The 21,171-nt window shown below is 33.5% G+C and overlaps 4 protein-coding genes across 7 annotated transcripts in view; 1 reads left to right on the top strand and 3 right to left on the bottom strand.

The window, feature by feature from the left end:
* The window catches only part of LOC108748851, an 8,963-nt gene extending 3,034 nt beyond the window's left edge, over positions 1 to 5,929 (bottom strand). Inside the window, exons 1-5 of the mRNA XM_018487222.1 lie at positions 5,875 to 5,929; positions 4,326 to 4,528; positions 3,939 to 4,043; positions 778 to 1,200; positions 51 to 701 (exon numbers count right to left, since the gene is read on the bottom strand). Of these exons, the coding sequence (XP_018342724.1) occupies positions 51 to 701; positions 778 to 1,200; positions 3,939 to 4,043; positions 4,326 to 4,528; positions 5,875 to 5,929 (1,437 nt within the window). The remainder of the gene's footprint in view (positions 1 to 50; positions 702 to 777; positions 1,201 to 3,938; positions 4,044 to 4,325; positions 4,529 to 5,874) is intronic.
* On the bottom strand, positions 5,696 to 12,061 carry LOC108749005. Of its 2 annotated transcripts, none has more exons than XM_018487484.1 (7): positions 11,768 to 12,061; positions 9,968 to 10,582; positions 9,030 to 9,251; positions 8,862 to 8,928; positions 8,617 to 8,778; positions 8,345 to 8,450; positions 5,696 to 8,228 (listed from the first exon to the last, which is right to left on the bottom strand). In XM_018487484.1, exons 1-7 carry the CDS (start codon positions 11,850 to 11,852, stop codon positions 8,133 to 8,135), a joined length of 1,353 nt encoding a protein of 450 aa, XP_018342986.1. In that variant the 5' UTR covers positions 11,853 to 12,061; the 3' UTR covers positions 5,696 to 8,132. The 2 variants fall into 2 exon arrangements, with proteins under 2 accessions (XP_018342986.1, XP_018342987.1); XM_018487485.1 differs by having other exon boundaries at positions 11,789 to 12,061.
* An 863-nt stretch (positions 12,062 to 12,924) lies between these two features.
* On the bottom strand, positions 12,925 to 17,768 carry LOC108749014 (xenotropic and polytropic retrovirus receptor 1). 3 transcript variants are annotated; one of them, XM_018487498.1, is made up of 12 exons: positions 17,686 to 17,768; positions 17,295 to 17,448; positions 16,951 to 17,207; positions 16,533 to 16,794; positions 16,298 to 16,473; positions 15,891 to 15,992; positions 15,516 to 15,753; positions 15,158 to 15,352; positions 14,916 to 15,085; positions 14,660 to 14,793; positions 13,865 to 14,070; positions 13,080 to 13,186 (listed from the first exon to the last, which is right to left on the bottom strand). In XM_018487498.1, the coding sequence occupies exons 1-12, from the start codon at positions 17,752 to 17,754 to the stop codon at positions 13,158 to 13,160; spliced, it is 1,992 nt and encodes a 663-aa protein (XP_018343000.1). In that variant the 5' UTR covers positions 17,755 to 17,768; the 3' UTR covers positions 13,080 to 13,157. The 3 variants fall into 3 exon arrangements, with proteins under 3 accessions (XP_018342999.1, XP_018343000.1, XP_018343001.1); XM_018487497.1 differs by lacking the exon at positions 13,865 to 14,070 and having other exon boundaries at positions 12,925 to 13,186; XM_018487499.1 differs by lacking the exon at positions 13,080 to 13,186 and having other exon boundaries at positions 13,996 to 14,077.
* A 13-nt stretch (positions 17,769 to 17,781) lies between these two features.
* Positions 17,782 to 20,396, top strand: LOC108749015 (methyltransferase-like protein 17, mitochondrial). Its single transcript, XM_018487501.1, has 10 exons — positions 17,782 to 17,914; positions 18,170 to 18,322; positions 18,401 to 18,554; positions 18,642 to 19,035; positions 19,134 to 19,287; positions 19,367 to 19,510; positions 19,586 to 19,672; positions 19,757 to 19,895; positions 20,045 to 20,183; positions 20,243 to 20,396. The coding sequence occupies exons 2-10, from the start codon at positions 18,263 to 18,265 to the stop codon at positions 20,394 to 20,396; spliced, it is 1,425 nt and encodes a 474-aa protein (XP_018343003.1). The 5' UTR covers positions 17,782 to 17,914; positions 18,170 to 18,262.
* Positions 20,397 to 21,171: the final 775 nt, after the last annotated feature.

Raw genomic sequence — 21,171 nt, 5'->3', positions numbered from 1 at the left:
GATTGCTCTTTGCCGACGTCACTGTTTATGTTATCAGTAGTTTCTGAAGCCATCCGTTGATGATATTTCCTCTTCCTTTTTTCCTCCTTCAAGGTTGCACAAATAGTATCTTCAATAAGACGATCAAGCTTTTTCTGTCGCGAAATATCTGCGTTTCGCGACTCGTACATATGTTCCATCGAAGCGTCATCGCTTGACTGCTCTCCGTCTTGAGACTTCTTCTTTCTCTGATTCTTCTCACTTGAATGTGGATCAAAATATCGAGAAAATCGTTTCAAGGAAGAAAGATGCGAATGGTTTTGAGATTGACCGTGTTTTTTTGAAGAGACAGACTTAAGAGATGTTTTGTTCAACATCTCCGTCATCTCTTTCACCACTTCTTGACTAATTGTAGATATCATATCTTTCTTTGTTTGCAAATCTTCCGTGGTGTTCACATTCTGCGGCTCGTCCACACGTTCAATCGAGGCGTCGCTCGACTGCTCCTCGTCCTGAGAGCTCATCCTCTTTTGATTCTTCTCATTCGAATCGAAGGAGCATTTAGGATGTCGTTTCGAGAGAAAAGAATATGATTGACTTCGAGATTGACCCAGTTCTTCCTTTAATGGAGGATTCGCAAAGGAATTTAAGCGTTTGTTTAGCTCCACCGTCACTTTTTTCACTACTTCTTTTGTGATCGTAGACACCATGTCCTTCTTCATCTGCAAAACGATAAGATTAATCGTTTCAGTAAACAAGGACAAGAATACATATATTCAGTTAGTACATATCACTTACCGCTTCCATGTATTCGATGAACCACGGAGGAGGCATCGTATCTGAACACTGTAATAAAGCATTCGACTCTTTTGGAATTTTTATGCCCTCTATTTTTATGCCCTCTAATTTGGTTTGTTCCTTGCTCCTCACATCGCTATTCGATTCGTCACATCGTTTTGCATCTGATTTTTTTCGATTCAATATTAGTACTTTCACGATTGAACGCTTCCGTTTGTCAAATTCAGAATTCGATTCCAACACAGAACCATCACTTTTCTCAAAAAAGGACGAGATAGAATCGTCATTGGTATTTTTCGACTCTTTATTCGGACGGGTCTTGTTCATTTTAGAACTTTGCTTATTGCAGTACAATGTGGACATGTTAAAAGAACCCACAATCAATGGAATTGCTGTGTTTACCTTAAAGGCCTTTTTTGCGAGCTAAAACACGAGATTCAAAATCTTTAGGCTTTGATTTAACATACACTGCAAAATTAAAATTACTAAGTTTCAATTCTAAAAAACAGAAACTTTACATCTGATGAGTTCAATTTAATTTCCATTTGATATATTTTTGTTTAATAAGAAAATTATATTTAATAAGAAAATTATAATATTTAATAAGAAAATTTTAATATTTCTTTGAACTAACAATAGTACCGATTCAAGGCTAATAAGAGTCAGCGCGAGAGAAGGTGCGCAACCTTAAATGATGATTTAACTCCAATTTCTTTGTGATGTCTTCTTTATTCACAGTGTTGAACGTTCAATACTGTGAGTAAAGAAGACATCACAAAGAAATTGGAGTCATCATTCCACTTTAACCCTAGTCAACCACTCTTGGATCCAACGTACTCTATGCGATTTTTCATATTGCTGTAACTTTTTTATAATATAATTTAAAAACTCGGATTGAGGCTGAAAAAAAACTTTAATTGTCCATAGATATGGTAAGCCTGCAAGGATATTTTTTTGCGTTATTCTTGATGTGAGAATGCATGAAAGTTCAAAAAGGGTAATTAGGACCTACACGTTATTAACTTGTAAGTTTTCGGCGTTCTGGGTACCCCTTTATTTTTTATTAAATATACGTTTACTGAGTTTCGGATAATATAAAAGTAAGTACACGAAAATGTAGAATTAAAAAGAATTATTTCAATACAATAAATAGTAGAAATTTTATAATCTCTGTCAGTCTTCGGAGATCGCTCGTCCGGAGCGGATGTATTGCTTTAGAGCGAGTGTTGCAACATCCTCTAAACTACATCCTAATAAATTTAATTATATATACTATAATAACTTATACTTGTACAATCCTTTATTTAGCATTTTATATCGTTCATATAATAAAATTTTATTTATTAATTGTAAACTTATAATGTATGATTTTTCATCTATGTAGATTTTTCAAAAATGTCGATTTTCGATAGTTCAAGTAATTATACTTTTTTGAGCGATTCATATCGTACTATAATTTTTTTGTTAGTCCAAAGAGTCAATTAAAAAAATCCTACGAGTTTTTGCTTGAATATTAAATTTAAAAATTTGAGAATTTTTTTATCCAAAGTAGTCAGTTTTTGCGAATTTCTCCAATAAAATTTCTTTGAAGCATTGTAATTAATTGAAAATAAAATATTATTTATTTGATTCATATTTATCTGTCTTTGTCTGACTTCGAGGTATAAATTTCACACGTTTTGAGTTAAAAAATACGTATTCAATCCAGAGATATAGCGTGACAAAGTTGGAGGGTTTCACAGACCCTAGTGTAGCTGGCAAAGTAACCAAAAGTAACAATGGCGTGCTAGAGTTAAGGTTGTGCATCTCCTCCCGTGCTGGAGAGATCCTTATTCTTATCTATTCTTATGATTCTTATCTAGCCTTGAATTGATACTATTGTTATTAGTAGTGAGGGCCCCCCCCCCCCCAGTGAAGATATCCAATTTATTATTTCGTTAAACATTATGTTTTTTTCCATATTCTACTATTTTATCTCATAAAGATACTACTAATCTGTCTAACATAAAAAATAAAATGAAAACTAAACTGCACAAATAAATTACACTTCTCAGTAATCTATACGTTAATTTGTCGAAACTTCGTAAAAATTATTAAGAGCAAAAAGGATTAAATAATCCTCTTTGATTAGGATACCGATGAGATACTATTTAAAGATTGAAACATCCTTACGGGAGTTCGCGTCCTTGTGAATATTGAAGTAATTAAAAACTGATAATATTGTACTAATTTTATGATTTATTAGTTTAATAGACGTATTTATGCATTTAGGACTCAATAATACTCGATTTTTCTTTAAAATTGTAATTTCAGTGTTATCGTAAAATTTGATTATCAATAGAGATGATAACTGCAGAGAAAAAATTGCAATTTTTCTGTAATATATAGGATATTATAGCTTTACAAGTATGCATATTTATTTATAGAACATTTGTGTAATACAAAATCATGAATTTAATGAGCCAAACATTTATGTTAATAATAGCAAATTTATATCAATTGTCGATAATGTCAGCATTATTCAATTATCTACCCGGGCCCTTGGGGTCCTTTTTATACCGCCGAAAATTTGCCCAGGATTGACGGTCTTTAATAGTACCTCGTCGTGATTAGGAGAATGTATTTAATAAGAGGTGATGCGAACTGAATTCTATTTAAATTTCGCACTCAAGAAAATTCGAAAAAGAGAAATCGACTGAGTAAATTGCGAATTTAGATTTGAGTTTTAATATATCTTATTCTTGTTTAACAATGGATGAACAACAAGGATAAAACGATACACGGAGGCACTCGGATAATGTTTCCGAATGCAGTTAATGGGAAGAAAAGTTGTTGAAATTGTGAATATGATGAAAAATAGAACTTCAGGCAAGCGCGAAATTTGAATCGGATTTAAAGCCTGCCATTTAATTCTCGTCAAAATTCTAAATATTTCATCCTAATAAATCAAATAATTTTTCATGAATATCGAAGAAGTCACTTTGAGTTCGATCCTCATATCCAATTATTTTGGAAGGAGGTATAAATTTACTTTAATGCGCAACTCGAAATGAAGTACAATTATAATTGTAATATATATATATATATATGTGTGTGTGTGTGTGTGTGTGTGTATGCCATATACACACACACACACACACACACACAGTATACACGCATACCTTCAATGCCTCGTCAAACTCGCATTCCGAATCGATTGGCACTCTGTCCCCGTCATCGTCGATGTAGAAGATGCGTCTGTTCTTCGGCACTCCAAACTGCTTCCACTACAGACATGAAAGTCAGCGTCATGCGTCATTCACGCTAATTACATGTACAGGGTGTTCCGAAAAATGTATACAATTCAGTAACGGTAGACTTATATCGATCGACTGCTACGTATTTTCTAGATTGTAATGTGCGACGAAATTTGCCACATTTTATAAACATTACTTGAAATAACAATGAACAAATATTTTGACATGTGGCGCTTTAAAATTTATGCCTATAAACTGATGCCAATAAAGCTCCATCCGTAGTCCGTACTCGAAAGAAGGAGACGTACTCACCAGATGCATCCGCATAGCCTGCAAGTCATAGTTGGGCAAACGCGGAAAGTTGACAATAGCTTCGTAGTCCCAAAGGCTGAAGCCCTCCTTCAACAGGAAACAGAAATATTCCTGATGGGGAATGTCATTCGACAATTTCTTTGTCGTCGACGACGTCGACATGATTGTTGTCGACAGCAAGATAACGCACTCTCGCACTATTTCTTAATGATTCCTCGGACTTTGGATCTGCGCAAGATGGAGCCGCTCCACCGCTCGGAATCTGCGCGAATCTGCAGCCGCGCTGTTTGACACCATCTGACACTGTCCCACGTCCGGACGTCAATCGGACGTCGTTTCTCCAAGTTTCCCTTCGACAACGGTCCGTAACGACACGTAATACGTAACGATTTCGTAATGTAGATACGTAATACGTTACGAAATGATCAACGAGAGCAACGAGAGAAGCCCGCTGGTATAACAAACGATCCCGCTGCAGCTTGTACAGCAGTGTTCATCCAGTGTTGACGAAACGGAGCCGAGTCAGCCGAGTCAGCCGAGAACGCCGAGAACTGCCGAAAGCTATTTCGCGATCATGCGCAAGCGGGGACGAGTAGACGCTAACCCCTTCCCCGTTGCAATTTGCACTTTCAAATATCCGGGACTGTCCGGGGCTCGGAATGGCTGGGAATCGCTCGGATCCGGGATCGAGCTCGAGAACCGTGTTCCTTTGTTCCCGTTTGTTCCTCTTTATTTCGCAGCTTTATTTCGAAACTGGTTCTACATTAGCCTGATTAGACGCGAGTCACGCGGACCGATCGAAAAGTTTGCTACGGCAGTCAATTTCAAGAGTTTTATTGAAAAACGCAAGCTCCAAATTGGCTGTCGCAACAATCCTGCGGATCGGCTTGCGTCATTTAATAATAATAATGTAAAACCAGTTTAACGCGCAACGCATGAAGGTAGACACTTTATAAAATAAACAATTTATTAATAAAATAATAATACATTTATCTATTACTTGCATCTGTCTTTTTACGCTAGCTTTTGATTAATAAGAGTGAAAATAATAGAATATCTCGTGTAATTCGTGTACAATTTATAAGTAGACAATTTATAGACGCGGACGTTGCAAGGTATAAGATTATTAATTTCAATCATGCGATTAAGTTTAATTCAATCGACAAATAATTCCCTACTTTCCGGGGTATAGATATAACACGCACAATCATGCTACAAATTCGCTATACGCCAATAGTCTATTTGTACGCAGATTGTCCTTTCATATTTCAGTGTTCTCTGCTTATACGCTTTATGTACTCGTGTAATAATATATGTCATAGGCCGGTATCGATAGTCAGATCTTATATTCAAGACAGTCTTGATAAGTACAGTCTTAAAAAGTCACGAACCAATCTTAAGACATTACTTAAGACGATCTTGAAATAAGAACCGACTACGAATACCGGCCACAGTGTCAGCATAAGACTAGAAACATATAATATTCATTTAACTTAACTTAACATATCACACTCATCAGCTAAGGTACATTAATCGCTTAATAATGTACTAGGTAGCGGGAAAAGGAAGAACTCTTTATACCACTTAGAGATCTTATGCCACATGCCTGTATTGTTAGCGTAAACGGCGAATAGAGAAGGATTTTGTAATAGCTACAACGCAAAACGGGGAGGGCCGGTACACCACACGGTACACCTCCCATTAGTTCTCTGCATTTGAATCCTCGCATTAAATAGACATTTAACATTTCGCTAAAATAAATAGTAGCTCTGCATTTGATTTAAGATTAATAGCGATTAGATTCCCTTTACATGGCTAACAATGACCATTATCAATAGAAAAATAAAATATATTGTCCTTTTAAGCCAACAAATGTTACGCGTGTGTATATGTGTATATCTGTACGTGTACGTGTGTGTTGCACGTGTGTTTGTGTGTGTGTGATATATATATATATATATCGGCAACTGTCGAAAGAGAACAGTTTCCTCGCAGCAAGCACATTTTCGTAATTATAATTCGTAAAGAAACGCTGCATTTCTGAGGATGGAAAACTTGACAACTTAATTTGTATATTTGCATCGGCTCATGCTATTGACTTTCTTGTATCACATAAAGCAGAAGATAATTTGGGACTGTTACTTTAGATTAGAATAACAAAACGCACAACAGTATACTTTATATCGAGCTTTAAATACTTTCAAACAATTTTCTCTTCAGTTCGAATGAAACTATTTGGTGTTATCACTTAGCACACATTACAAACAATCGTAAAATAATTAATAAGAAGCTTGAACTTTTTAATTAATTTTTCTTTTCGGAAGAGAAACTTTTATAACATGATTCCGATAAAACATATCGTTATTTATAAACGAGCTTGCCAGAAACTCGTTATCTTATTTAATCTATCTAGAAATAGTACAACACAAACTTAAACCATGTTATTTGTCACAATCTCATTGCAATTTTAAAAGAAAATATTTGCAATGATAAAAATCCAACGTATAGCATTCTGTTCTCAAACTGTGTGTAAAACGGATACGTTCTGCGGAACACTGTTTAGTGTAGTATTTATGCTTGTATACCCTAAGACAGATGTATAAGAGTTAAAATTTTGTGAAATATAATCGTATAATTATACAATAATATTGTATATAACTTTCCATATATATCCGACCAATACTAAACAGATTCGAATAACCGTGGACCGTCCCAAATTAACAGTCGTAGTTTTTTTTTACTTTCAAGGGAGTATAATCTCGGACGATAGACTTTGGTATACCATCGCTCAAACAGCACAGTATATCCGATGAATGTATCGCGCGCGCGATCGTATATATCTGTCAAGTGTGTTCACCAGATATCCGAGCTGTATGTGCAACCGGTGTCGAGTCATAGAAAAATAATTGCGACAATCGTGCGGCAACTGCTCCTACTATGAAAGTACAAACTATAGTATGTCGCGATATTAGAAAACTGGGTGTTCTCGCATAGACGCGGTTTTGATCGATAATTCACTCGCCATCGGATTCCGTTACTTCCGCTCATAAAATCGCAAAAAAAAAAAAAAAAAACTGACTGCGTTCAGCAGAGAAAGTTGTTAAGGGAGCGCTTTGCATTGATTGAATTATATTTTTATATTTTGAGTTGAGGTAGAACCATTTCTCTAGATCTAAAAGTATAATCCAATTAATACATGTTTATTAAGCTGCTTTTTCTGTTTTCGTTGAACGCAGCCAATATATATATAACGTTTCGCAAAAACTAACGTCGCCTTCATGTGTTATTGGAAAAAAGACGATGTAAACTCTATCATCTTCTTTTACAATATATTTCTTGTAATATAACTTAAAAAACTGGTGTTTTTTTTAGGGTTGAACTTCCTTGATGAAGCACCATCGGCATTTCGTAAGATCGATTCGATTCACCAATTCGACAATGTGATCCAATTCGACAAATCGCAGGTACTAAATCCACCCGCATAAAACGCGCACCTATTGATTCGTTTTTGTCGTGCTCCAATTTCATTTACTATATAAGCGTTTCTATTCTCTTCCGGAACGAAAAATGACATTGGTCATCGTTTTGGTATCAAACCGAAGTCTCTTCTTTCCCATCTCTTCCCGTAAAACGCGTCGCTTCTCTTTTTCTCTCTTTCTCATCGCGCCATATATAAATATTAAAGTTGTATACACTCAATATAATAGATAAACGTTTCGATATGATATATTAATAGTGAGCTAAGCACCGGGAAAGATTTCTTCAGATCGCGCGCGTACGGTTTTTATTTTTTCTACTTTATTGAAACTATATGTGGTCCTCTTCTTTGTTGCTCTGCGTCGCCGGCGTCGCCGGAGTAGGATCGTCATGGAACATCGGGTTCTTCACTTCCATCTCGCCCGTCTTTAACAAAGTATCGAAAGCCGCTCTTAAGATAATATTTAAAATTAGGACAGACATTTGAGATTCTGAGTTCTGAGACAGGAATTATGACAGGATTCCTTGTATACGATACTCACAGATGCAAGTCCTGGGCATTCGTAAACGGTATAATCACCCTCCTCATTCTCTTCATCGCTCTCCGCTTCCGAAAGGGAACCCGGATCCCTCGTTGCAGAAGTACGACTGCAACAGATATTTGTTAAACGTTACTCTTTCAAAATAATATTCTCCTATTTCTAAGATTTTTATGAAATGATGGACATTGTCGAGAGATATATGTTTATTTTTTAGCAATTATATTAAATATTATAGATCATCTTAAGAATGACTACATCTAAATTAAACTCACTTTTCCATGGCAATAATTTGTTGTTTCTGATGTTGGAAGTGATACATCTGAGCAGACTGGGCGAGCCTCTGATCACCAGAAGGTGATACATCTTTGTTCGGTCCTGTCACACCGTAAGCAGGATACTCTATGTCCGCCGCAGCTTTCGCACCGCGTTGTAATCTGAAAAATATGATCCCGCAAAAAGAAAATGAAACGTGCGATGCTATAAAGCAAGCTAAGCGAATTATTGTGATCAGCATTACCTGCACCACGTTAAACTAATCAATACTAAAGCAAACATCGCAGCTGCACTGCAACCGGCCACAATAGCTGAAAATACATACGAAATATCACGTTGAATCGCGTTAATTGACAAAATCTGATAATTTAATTAATTCTTTTACAATTCTCATTTCGTTTTGGTTGCTTACCAATAAAATAAATGTCATTGTTGAAGTCCTGATTTATGGGCATGATCACCGGATGACGTCCCGCAAGTCTATCCGGTTCCGGCACGTCGAGACTTGCGGTTAAATCCGTCTCCTGCTTGACATTCCGCATGTCATCTTCATGTTTTACTAATGTTCGCTCTTTATTTCCAGTTTTCTCTTCCTTCAAAGTCATCCTTGAATTGTCTTGCCAATCTAAATCATCTAGTTGCACAAAAAAAGAAAAGTGTAATGCCATTTATAGTTTTTAAGAGAAAACAAAGAATAAAAGACAGCTGACAGGAACTTGCCAACAGGTCAAAGTGATTTAAAAAGGGAGAGTTTAAAAAAAGAATGGATTAAATATAAGTGGAGTAATTATTGATGCTTGTATAGTCTGATGTAATTTAACCCTTTTAAGACTTAATAATAATGTTAATGTGTAAAGGATAATGTTCTCAAATTTGATTTCGTAAAAGAAAATTATCGTGTAAGAAAAATTAATTGTAAATAAAAAACAAATAATAATGAAATAATTTGTACGTCAGTAATTTTGAGATTTTTTAAAACAAAAAAGTAAGAAAATGTATTTAAAAAATAATAATATATTTTTTAAAGTTAATATTTCTTCCATATTGAACACATAAAAATACACATAAAAAAAGTTAAATAATAATTTCTTAAGAAATAGAAATAATTTCTTACTTATTTTTGGTTTTGCTCAATTATATTATGTATATATATTTTTTTAAATTAAAATACCAAAAAGTTCTTGTCTAATTTTTCAAAGAAATATGGAATATCGTATATGTGGATAGATATAAATTTATTAATAAATCTTGTATCCTTTTTAGAGTTATGGACATCAAAATTAAAAGCATTACTTTAAAGAATCCTAATGAAATCAATGGAACAAATCAATGGAACAAAGGAATGTTCACCTGACGAAAATGGTTCCTCGTCGTAGTATCTGGGATCATTCGGTTTCATCGCAAACGGGTGCTTCTCCTTGAGATTCGAGTCATCAAATTTATACGTGAATTCTGGTTCGGTCGCTCCCGATGCAGCTGCCGTTGCCGGACGTATAGGTGCTGCTTCCATTCCGCCCTCATGATGGAACGTTCCGTGATTGAAATCTATGTATTTTTTTTGGAAAGAGTCTAATGTGGACTCCATTGGATCTCTGTTCACATCGAAAATTTTCCCGTACCCGAGATCTTTGGAGAAACGGCCATCATTTTCATTCGACTGTTTCTCTTCGGAGTAAGTCGGACGCTTGAGATCCAAATTGAAATAAGACGAAAGGTACTCTGGTTCCGTAATTTGATTCTGACGATAAAAGTGCGTCAACCATTCCAAGAAATCCTTTCTATTGGACAGAAATTTTAAAAGGACTTCGCGCTCGTCCTGATGGTCCAGCAGACTGTTGTGCTTCTTATACATTGACGACAGGAACGTGGGCAGGTGCGACCGATGAAGACGCTGCTGAAGACGATGCGCCTCCAAATAACGGGCCAACTTCAGCGCAACATCCTCCGACGTTTCCGGAAGCGCATCTATGTAGTGTCAGTTTGAGAAAATAGAAAGTGTATATTTCCGCATTTATCGATTCATATCAATCCTCTAATTATCAGCTTTATTTTAATACGTCAAATTCTAACTCTAACATAAAAAACTCGCCTTCAATATCAAATGAGAGAGGAAAGTTTTAATATATTAACATATTAGCTTTAATCCACTAAATATTATGAACAATAAATATTATAAAAACAACGTGAATAGTGAACGTTAAATTGAAGTTATATGTAACTTGAAATTATTATCACTGAGTTTCCTACCGCTTTCGTTATACATGTAATCGGGTTTCCTGTAGCTAACGATATGCATTCTACGATAACACCGCCCAGTATAATCATTCGTATGCTAGTTAAATCTTTTTAAGTATGTCGGTGTGTTACGTATACATAAAATTTTACGCTTATATATAAATCATATTATATGTCAATTGGTCATCGGTAAGAATTGGAGCAAACTGTAATCGCATCACAAACAATCGCGCAATTTACTCTTGACCTTCAAGTCTTAATTACGCTTCGTGGACAGAAAATATTATAAACGATCATCGGATTATCCATTCATTATTCTCGTTTACGCAATGTATCATAAGAGGATGGAATCTTTTGATAGTGTTGTATAATACGAATTATATAATAAATTTTTTGTACTACATATGTTCAAGAAATTTGAATTGTACTAAATTTTTATTTAAAAGGATCGGAAAGAAGTAAGATTCTAAAATCATCTTTACTATTTCGAATAATATTTCTCGATGATAAAAAAAAATATTCTTAATGATAAAGGGGTCACAAGACGATGATGGTTTATCATAAAAATGATAATAGTTGTTTTTATTTTTTTTTTCTTCAAAATTCTGAATTGATAATGTTATAAAAACAATTTTTTAGATATATATGCTGTTTAAAAAAATCTAGATTATCTTAATACCGTTAAAACATTCTTTGCTCCTTAACATATTTTTTTCTTTGCGAATTAATTAAGCAAATATATTTGAGCGAAATAGTCAATTGAATAGTGAATTATATTTTAACATTTAATTAATCAATATCCTTACTAATTAAAAATAAAACATGACTATTTTCAAAGAGTTACAAGTGGGTCTTCTTCGTGTCATTCCCCCTGGAAACGTTGCCTCCTAAGGCCAGAGACTCTACCTTACTCACCCCGATAAAAGCTGAGCTCGCCGGTGGACAAGCTCAACAGGACCGGCATTAACGTCAGCCAAGTGCAGCCCCGATGAAGGAGCATCCTCTCGTCGTCGTCGTCGTCGTCACTGCTGTTGGTCGGCTGCTGAGGGCCCTGCACAGGTCTTATCGTTTCTCTATTCGCGTCTCCATATGCGAGAAAGCACGTCACTTCATTCAGGGCGGACAGCGAGCTTGCGCGATTAGTGCGGCTTCGCAATCAATAACGACCACCACACCGACTTTCACCCTCCCACACCAGCTTCGTCTTATTCCGACGTTGCGCGAGTACTCCGCACCGCGTTCCTCGAGGACGCGCTTTTCCTCCTCTTCCGCCTCCTCTTTCTCCTCCTATTGTCGTGTACCGCGCCGGCGATTAACATGGGCGCATTAGATGTCATTAAGCAGCTGCCATGTACCCCCACTACTCTGCACACCCGCATCCGCACATGTGAGGATTTGTTCCGTTTACAAGATTGCTGTGGTTCCGATTCATTTTGTCCGGACATTCACCCTTTGATTCATCCGTTGAATATCCGTAGAATAGAAACGTTTCTCTGAGTTCACAATATACTTGATAATGCAAAGTTTGTTAACTGTATGGTGAATGCTGATGGACTTGTTATGTTCCAGAACTATTGAGAGTAAAAGAATATTGTCAAATATTAATGATAATGTCGAGGCATTTTTTAATTTATATTTTGGATTTAAATGTTTAATAAGAAAATGATACGTGCCTGAATGTCGTTCTTAAAATACAACGTTTCATTTCGTAACAATTATTTATTTAGTCGAGATACAGATAATCGAAATAAAAATCATCACATCAGTCCTTAATGTTTTTCATACGGTCTCATCCTTTTGATTCCTTTGAATTCCTTTGATTTTGTTTTTTATTAATTTAATTATATCAATTCACTATTTATTTACAGATAGTCGTAATCTTTAATCACATCGATGAACTAACACATCTAATTAACATGTCACATAAACGATGATTCGACACCTTATATCCAAAGAATGTCAAAATCCTCATATTTTTATATTCTCTGCTTTTGTCAATTTAATTATTCATCATAATTGTAAATAAAATAATAAGGCGGTACAAAAAAATCATTTAGCTATAAATTTAACTATGCCAAATCCATGATTACACCGCCTTAATTGTCGTCCAACAGAGACTCGTCCGTTACGAGCAATCGGATCGGCTTGCGTTTTTCCTCTATATTTTGTTTTCGTCTGCGATTTATTACGCCGTCGGAAGCATCCATCATTCGCAATATTTGTGTTTGGTCCGAGCAATCCACTGGTGCAACCGAGATATCCCGCACTGCTCTAAACTTGCCACAATTGTTCAAATGCTCGTTTTCTAAGCGGAAGAAGTTCCACACGAAACGTCTGTAAAGAAAACATATAAATTACGTGATGACCCAGTTTTTTTTAATCATCATAATGATAATATATATTGCAGAATTTGTAATATACGTTTACAAAAACTTCATATAAAATTCACTATAAACGCCCTGAAAATTTTTCTCACAATTTTTAAACAAATTGGAACATTTTTCAGAAATACTCAGAAATATTTGACGTTATCTTCGCGTTTACATCTTCTCTCAGAATTTTTCATACAACTGAATTCTGAAATATTCTCATCCGGTAATTTTTAAAAAATATTTTTAAATTTTTTAGATTTTTTAACATTTCATCAGAAATTATACTTACAAAAAAAATCTTAGAAATCTTACAATATTTTATAATAAACATATATAAAAAATTCTAAAAAAAGAAATAGATTCTTCGACAAATGTTCCAATTCGTATAAAAGATGTAAGAAAGTTATAAATTATATATAAATTCTGAAAAATTATAAAGAGATTCTGAAAAATTATATGAAAAATTCTGAGAAAAATGTTCACCAGAGCGTTCAAACAATTGCATAATGAAATGTGCATCCAATAATCAAATAATATTGTACAGCAAAAAATGTAATAGTATTTTTGAATTTAAACAATAAACAAAAATATATATAATATATAAACATAAGTAAAAAATTAAAATAAAGAGACAAATTACAACGTATCAGACATCGTGAACATGGGTCTTCATCATCATTATTATCGTCATCTTCGTTATCGTCATTCTCGTTTACACTATCCATCAGATGGATTGCGTTATCTTCGCATTTGATGGGCGCTATGGAGATATCACGCACCGCTCGGAACTTGCCTACGTTGTATAGATGCTCGTTCTCCAGCCGAAAGTAATTCCACACGAACCTTCTAGCGACTTATTAGTAAGGCACATTGATAAGCGATTAGATTGGCCAGTCTATCGTCGATTAAGTCGCTGCTTTTGACTTTTGACAATCAATTGTTTCGTTACAGAGTGCAAACGACATTATCGTAGGATCACTGAAGATAATTTTGAGCGCGAATAATTGATTCTTAATTACATGTCAATATTTTAGATTAATCTAAATTTAAAAATAACCTTTTTCTTTATTATATATATATATATATAAAATTTATGTTTTATTATATTATATTATATTATTTTATTAATTTTATTATTTATATATTATTAATTTTTTTATTTATAAATTGTGAAAATAAAGTCTAAACAACTCGTTTTCAAATTTACATATAATGTTTTTGAATTTTGCTTTTAAAGTCTTGAGACATTTAAGAATTATGTGCGTATAATGTGCGTGCAAATCATAAACTTAAATATTAACATTTTATTGAGCACAACAAAACAACGATAAAAATCGACGACTTGCAATCATTGAACTAGTACAACTATTCTTTAATTTTAATATATTCTCTACGTGCATTCAATATTAAAATACGAATAGAAACATATATTTACCTGAAAACTTCTAGTGGGGCAACTATAGAAACCATAAGATCCGCGTGAATATAACCCATTTCTGTTAGAGACAAAGAAAATGCCCATCCAAATCGCAAGATAAAATCTTCAACCATTGCAAAGTAGTAATAATACTGCAAAATGGAAATGGGCTATGATAAATCATTAATTAAATAAACAGTTAATACATTAATTGTCATCAATATTATTAATATCTGTGTATAATATAATAGAATTTAATATGGAAAAAACATACAGGTGACGAATAAACTATCTCTTCTCTGAGAAACTTATTTTCTCCAGCACTGCTATCGAAAAGACCCCAATCCAATTTTACATCCCAAGTGTACGTAAAACAGGAACTCACTACACTGACTGTCAGCCATAAGTAAAAGTAGGGATTCTCAGTAGACAGTGCGTAGTATTCTATTTAATAGTACAACTAGTTGAATTAAAAAATAGATAATATTTAATTCATTATCTAAGCGAAATACTTACTCTTGTGTGTTAAGTGCAAATAAGCGAAAATAACCACAAAGAAGCTTGTTGCATATTTGACCGCATTTAAGAGATGTGGGAAGGTCTCTTTCGTATCTCGATAACGCCTGAGACATTGTGCAAATCGAAACCACGCCGGTAAACACACCACAAACGGTCTCATCGATAGTTCACGCATTATGCAGGTGTCTGTATCTATTCAAAAAAAGAAATATGAATGCGTTAGATATTAAATATCGATTAGAAATATAAATACAAATATAATATAAAGAGGAGGAAATTTATAGTATGAAAAAGTTATGTACAATAACTATTGTAGCATAAATGATTCGTTGTATCTATATAATTAATTACTGACCTGTAACATCGGTCCAAGAAGAATTCTGGATATAGAAACAGACAAAATATTGAAAGTCTAGAAAGACCGTATGAAGAGAATTGAGTTGATCAGCGAGCCAAAAATCCGCGAATCCCACGTAAAAGAATGGTGCGCAAAAGACGCGACCCAGAACGCGCAGCGTCCAAAATCTTGCCTCGTGTCGTAGAGTTTTGGTAGGATTGAATAAGAACAATGCCAATAGCGCATAAAACAGCATCTATAAAAAACAATTAATTCCAATTGTTTACACTATCAAGAATTAATTACTCGTTATATTTTAAATTTTTCACGATATTTTAAAAATAAATATTTTAGAGATGACACACACTTATATAGAAATATGCGTGATCTTACTGGTTGAACAAACGGTGGTATACCCAACGTATCGCTGTATAGAAAACCCAAAATGGACATGGACCAAACTAGACCGAGTATGGTTGCCATTTCGATGATATGCTGAAATTACAATACATGCATAATGACATCAATAATCTATTTTTAATTATAAGATGTTAATACAAAATAATTTCAATTAAAATTAATATATAGGATAAAAGCGAACAAAGTACGACAAACATCATACTAGTTAGTAATAATTTAAATTTTGTTTATTATAGTTTTATGCGAAGACATATTTATTAATTATATAAGAACTGTTTAAAATTCTGTACAACTAATTGATAAATCCTATTAGTATTTTAAAATTAGTATTATCTTACTATAACTATAATCTAAAATATTGATTTTATCTATCATAAAACCTGTTCTGACAAATGATTGCGTGGATCAAGTTCGAATATCAGCACATGGTTTACGCCAGAAGATCTCCAGCCATAAACATTGATTCCCATCAAAAAGAGGAATTCTATCATAAGAAGTGGTCCACGATAAATTCGACATAATACCGTCCAGTTATCTTTCTTTTTATATCGCATAGCTGAAAAATTAAAATCAATGTAATGCAAATAAAAGGGAAAAAATTTTCATTTTTCTTACCGGATAATATCACAGCTATAAAAAGTATGATAAAAGCACCGGAAAAAAGACCGACTTTAAATGTAATCCAAGGAGAGAGCTGTTCTCCGAGTGGAGGTACTCTGAGCCGTTTCATAGCTCTTTGACGATCGCCATGCTCCAGATCTCGAGTGACCACAGCCTCGGTCTCTGCAATCAATCTATCTATATCCTTGTGTGTATGGAAAATCGCCGTATCAACGTGTTCTGCCCGCCATTTGCCACCAAAGTCTACATTCAAAAGCTATAAAATATCATTTATACATCACTTTATACATATCTCTTCATATCTTATCTATTTACTTGTGTTTCTCGAACATATACAATTCATAATTTTTTTTTATTCTGCATTTAAATTAATTGTATACATAAATTGCAAACGTTAAATAAATCTACATACTTTGTCATGTTTCTTCAAAATTTTTCGGAATCCAGTAAAATTCAAGTCTTGATAATTTTGAAGTAGAATAAGAAAAAGGTAGAATTCGGAGAAGGCTAATTTTAACTCTTGAAGTTTGCGTGCCGATACCGGCTTTTTGTGAAGGATGTGACTGCGATAGCGTGCCTTACGACTTTGGGCATTCTCGGAAACTGATAAAATCTCGCTTAGTTCGTTGTTAAGTGTGGCAAATCTACGTGTAGCTTCTGCTAACTTTTCTGAAAACAGAACATGCTTTTCATTCATTTTGCACTTAAATAAATATTATGTTAGATAAAAGTATTTCAAATGTCAATTAATCTTACCAGAATAGAAGGTATTTATTTTTGTCAGTTCCTTATCACAATAATGGAAAAACTTCTCATCAAACTTGCTGTAGAAGCTATCTAAAACGTATGGTTCGCTTATATCTGCGGATGGAGCCTGCTCTACCGCAGCATATAGCAGAGCCTTCATTTCCTGTATATAATTATATGACACACAGTGTTATGTAAATTTCTTGCAATTAGTTGAGATAATAAATGTTAAAGTACAGGAAAAGAGAAAAGTAAAATAAAGATTGCAATCGCTTAAATAATAAAGATAATTAATATTGTATATGTAAAATATATAAAAGATACATGTATACAAAAATAAAACGGAACGTAAAAGAAAAATATATGCACTGTATATAGAATTTTTCAATATTGAAAGCACCTCGTAGTTGATATACTGTTTTCTCCATTCCGGCGTAATGTGAGCGCTTAGATGTTCCGCGAATTTCATGGCGAGGAAGAAAAAGTAGAGGAAGAAGAAGAGGACGTCGTGTCAGCGATTACACGACGAATCTACGTAAACAGGATACTTGAATTGACATATACTCATCAAGATCGTATCGAATTACTTTTTAAAGTCCTAAATTCGTCAGGCAACGCATGTTTCGCAGGTATTGTGTACTTGTAGGTTATGTCGCGTCATAACCTATGCACGGTTTCTTTACAAAACTGGCGCAATAACCAAGACTTTTTCGCAGCGTTGTTACAAGATATTACAAATTGTTTTTATATACACCGTTGTATTCTGTATTTAAAAATGAAGAAAATTTCTTGTGAAGGTTATGAAACATAGTAAACAATTTGTGATCCACGTGTATCATATGTTGCACATAAATTTCAAAATATTTTCTCTTGTTTCCATACAGTACATTCAAGTATTTTGATGAGAAATATGCTGAGAAACGTAAACTGATTGTTAGATCGTAAATTTTAGAAACGTAATTTTTTTAAGTGTTAATATGGTAAAGTTAATTGTACCAAAAAGAATGCGTTGCGTAAAATTCACATCCTTACGATATGTAAGTACGATATGATGTCCATAAATTGAATTTATATACATTTAAAAGAATTGACATGATAATGAGACCTGTATTCAGTTTTCAGCAAAATCAAAAGCTGTACTTAGTGATACAGTATTTACTTCAATCTCTAATAATGAAATAAAATATAGACAACATCCAGGTATCGTTATCCCTAGAACAACAGTATTTCCACAATGGGCAATAAAAGAAATACGAAGTATCTTAAAAGGTATACAATGTATATTTAGCTCTTACATTTAAAATATTTGTAGAATATTTTGTTGTTAATTACTACTTTATAATACTATACTTCTAGAGAAACAAATAGGCTTGAAAGAAATTAAAGAAAGTACAGAGAAATTAATACATCACTTGAATAAACGTCATCCACCATTAGAACAACACGAGTTAGCAGCAAAATTACACAAAGTAGAAGAGCGTTTAACTATTAATAACCATGGTGAAAAGATATCGATAGAGGATATAGATTTCCGTAAAGATAGAAAGTCTAGGTTGATTTTGAAGCAAAATGTTTATAACTGGCAACCAATACATTTCGATAAATTCACTTCCCTGACATATCTGGTCGGCAGAAGTGTTCAGAATTATGCGGTTTTATGTAAAATTTTCAATGAAATTAAATTTCGCGACAAGGATTTCAAGCCTCAAACATTGTTTGACTTTGGCTCTGGCGTTGGCACAGTCATGTGGTAAATATAATAGTTAACTATATTGGATGATTTGAAAAACCTAGAATATTTAATACAAGATTGATTAATATAAAGGAATCTTTTTTTTTATTCTATAGGGCAGCGTCTGATATCTGGTCGAAAACGTTAAAAGAATACTTTTGTGTTGAAGCATCGGAATTCATGATTGAATTGTCGGAAAGATTAGCGAAAGCTGCTGAACCAAAGATCAAAGAAGTTTTTCATCGTCAATATTTTCCTATCTCGACGAATGTAAGAGTAACAAAATATTATACACATTAAAGTTTTTGTTCAGAAAAGATATTATTTGATATATCTCCGTTATTTTTAGCGAACTTACGATATCGTAGTGAGCGCGTACACTTTGTTTGAATTACCGGGTATAGAATCACGCATCGACGCAATATTAAAGCTTTGGGCAATGACTAACAACTACCTGATTATTGTAGAAGAAGGAACCAATGCAGGTTTCAAAGTAGGTATATTCAGTATAATTTTATTTTCTATATATATTTTGTAAAATTCTCATCCTTGTTCCTTTTTTTGAAAGCTAGTAAATGAAGCACGAGATTTCGTTCTCAAATATGCAAATTCGAAACGTAGACGCGAAACGCAATTTGCTCATGTTTTCTCACCTGTAAGTATCTATTAGATAGAAAAGAAATCCGAAAGTGATGCATTGATTGTCTCTTAAATCTGTTATATTATTGTTGCAATTTAGTGTCCACATGATTTGAAGTGTCCAAGATTTGCTACCGACAATACTCCGTGTAATTTAAGCGTTCTTTATTACCCATTGCAATTTTTTGGCGGTCGGCAACACAAATCAGAGCTATATTCTTATGTTGTATTAAAGAAAAGTAAGTAAGGTTGAAAAATAAAAATAACAAAAATGTTATTTAAATCATTATAAAAGACACGATAGAAATTATATATTGGCACTAATTATTAAGTTTTATCGAGATGTTACGTATATCCTTTCCAATACAAAATATGTTTCTTTTTACAGGCAAACGTCCTGAGAATGATGAGCAATGGCCAAGGATCGTGCGAACTGTACTAAAACGTTCTAATCACACGATCTGTCGCATGTGCACCAACAGTGGAGAACTGAAAGAGGAGATATTTACAAAATACAAGCATGGAAAGTATGTATCTATTAAATTGTGTTTGAGTATACAATTATATGAAATCTTTTTATTGCCAGACATATGTACCGTTGTGCGAGAGAGAGTAAATGGGGCGATAGATTACCTCTGCATTATGAACAACAGCAAGAAAATTTAGAAGAAACTGAAACAGTTACTAAAACGGCTACTGAAAATGAGAATACGTTGAATGAGGAAATAAAGTTTCATTAAACATTTTTTATTTTTGTTATTTGTGTGTGTGTGTGTGTGTGTGTGTGTACACCCCTTAAACTTTATTAAATAAATATAAACTTGATATAAATTTCAACTTATTTAGGAAAATTATTAAATAATAATCTACATATATTGTTATAATAAAGAAATAATTCTATAATATTAATAAGGCTCGTACGAATATCAATTTAATAATATTAATTTGAATAGCTATTCGAGCCGCGCTGGATATTATTTGCGAATTTTTTCAATAAAATAATTTATTAATGTAATAACTATAAACGTTTCAACCTTTTAAACTTGGCCATCTTCAGTGATCTTGTTCTTTTTATATTTTGTCAAACAATCTCTTAAAATTTATTCGAACTGCTGATGAACTTAAACTTGCTGATTATGTTTCTATGAATACTCAATCTTTGCTTATTCATAGAGATATAATCAGTTTAATATTTCAATTTGATACAATGACTAAAGAGCCACAACTTTGAATTGGAAAGTTCGAAAATTTCAAGACATTTGACACGATATAAAATAATATTGCTATTTATACATTTGAAGACATACATATGATTTCCTCGGATTGATTTTAACGTTATGTATATAAGAAAGACTGAATATTACATTAGATATTGATTAGAATTTATTAGAACAAGATCACTGAAGATGACCAAGTTTAAAAGGTCGAAATTTGTTTGTAATTATTATATCAATAAATTATTATTTTATTGAAAAAGTTTGCAAATAATATCCAGCGCGGCTCGAATAGCCATTT

The sequence above is a fragment of the Trachymyrmex septentrionalis genome, unplaced genomic scaffold, assembly GCF_001594115.1.
Source record: "Trachymyrmex septentrionalis isolate Tsep2-gDNA-1 unplaced genomic scaffold, Tsep1.0 scaffold25, whole genome shotgun sequence".
In the NCBI taxonomy this organism is placed as follows: Eukaryota; Metazoa; Arthropoda; class Insecta; order Hymenoptera; family Formicidae; genus Trachymyrmex; species Trachymyrmex septentrionalis.
Note: the sequence above shows the minus strand (reverse complement) of the source record. Positions and strands in the feature narration are given on the sequence as shown.

Excerpts from the sequence above, each read along its gene's own strand:
- LOC108749014 (XM_018487497.1), bottom strand. The coding sequence starts at position 17,754 with ATGAAATTCGCGGAACATCTAAGCGCTCACATTACGCCGGAATGGAGA. Across the intron at positions 14,794-14,915 it reads AGATAGTTTATTCGTCACCT|TATTATTACTACTTTGCAAT; the intron begins GTATGTTTTTTC and ends TCCATTTTGCAG. Across the intron at positions 13,187-14,659 it reads GCCCCACTAGAAGTTTTCAG|ACGTTTCGTGTGGAACTTCT; the intron begins GTAAATATATGT and ends TTTTCTTTACAG.
- LOC108749015 (XM_018487501.1), top strand. The coding sequence starts at position 18,263 with ATGGTAAAGTTAATTGTACCAAAAAGAATGCGTTGCGTAAAATTCACA. Across the intron at positions 19,673-19,756 it reads TTGCTCATGTTTTCTCACCT|TGTCCACATGATTTGAAGTG; the intron begins GTAAGTATCTAT and ends GTTGCAATTTAG. Across the intron at positions 19,896-20,044 it reads TTATGTTGTATTAAAGAAAA|GCAAACGTCCTGAGAATGAT; the intron begins GTAAGTAAGGTT and ends TTCTTTTTACAG.
- LOC108749005 (XM_018487484.1), bottom strand. The coding sequence starts at position 11,852 with ATGCTCCTTCATCGGGGCTGCACTTGGCTGACGTTAATGCCGGTCCTG. Across the intron at positions 9,252-9,967 it reads CGAGGAACCATTTTCGTCAG|ATGATTTAGATTGGCAAGAC; the intron begins GTGAACATTCCT and ends TTGTGCAACTAG. Across the intron at positions 8,229-8,344 it reads AATGCCCAGGACTTGCATCT|ACGGGCGAGATGGAAGTGAA; the intron begins GTGAGTATCGTA and ends ACTTTGTTAAAG.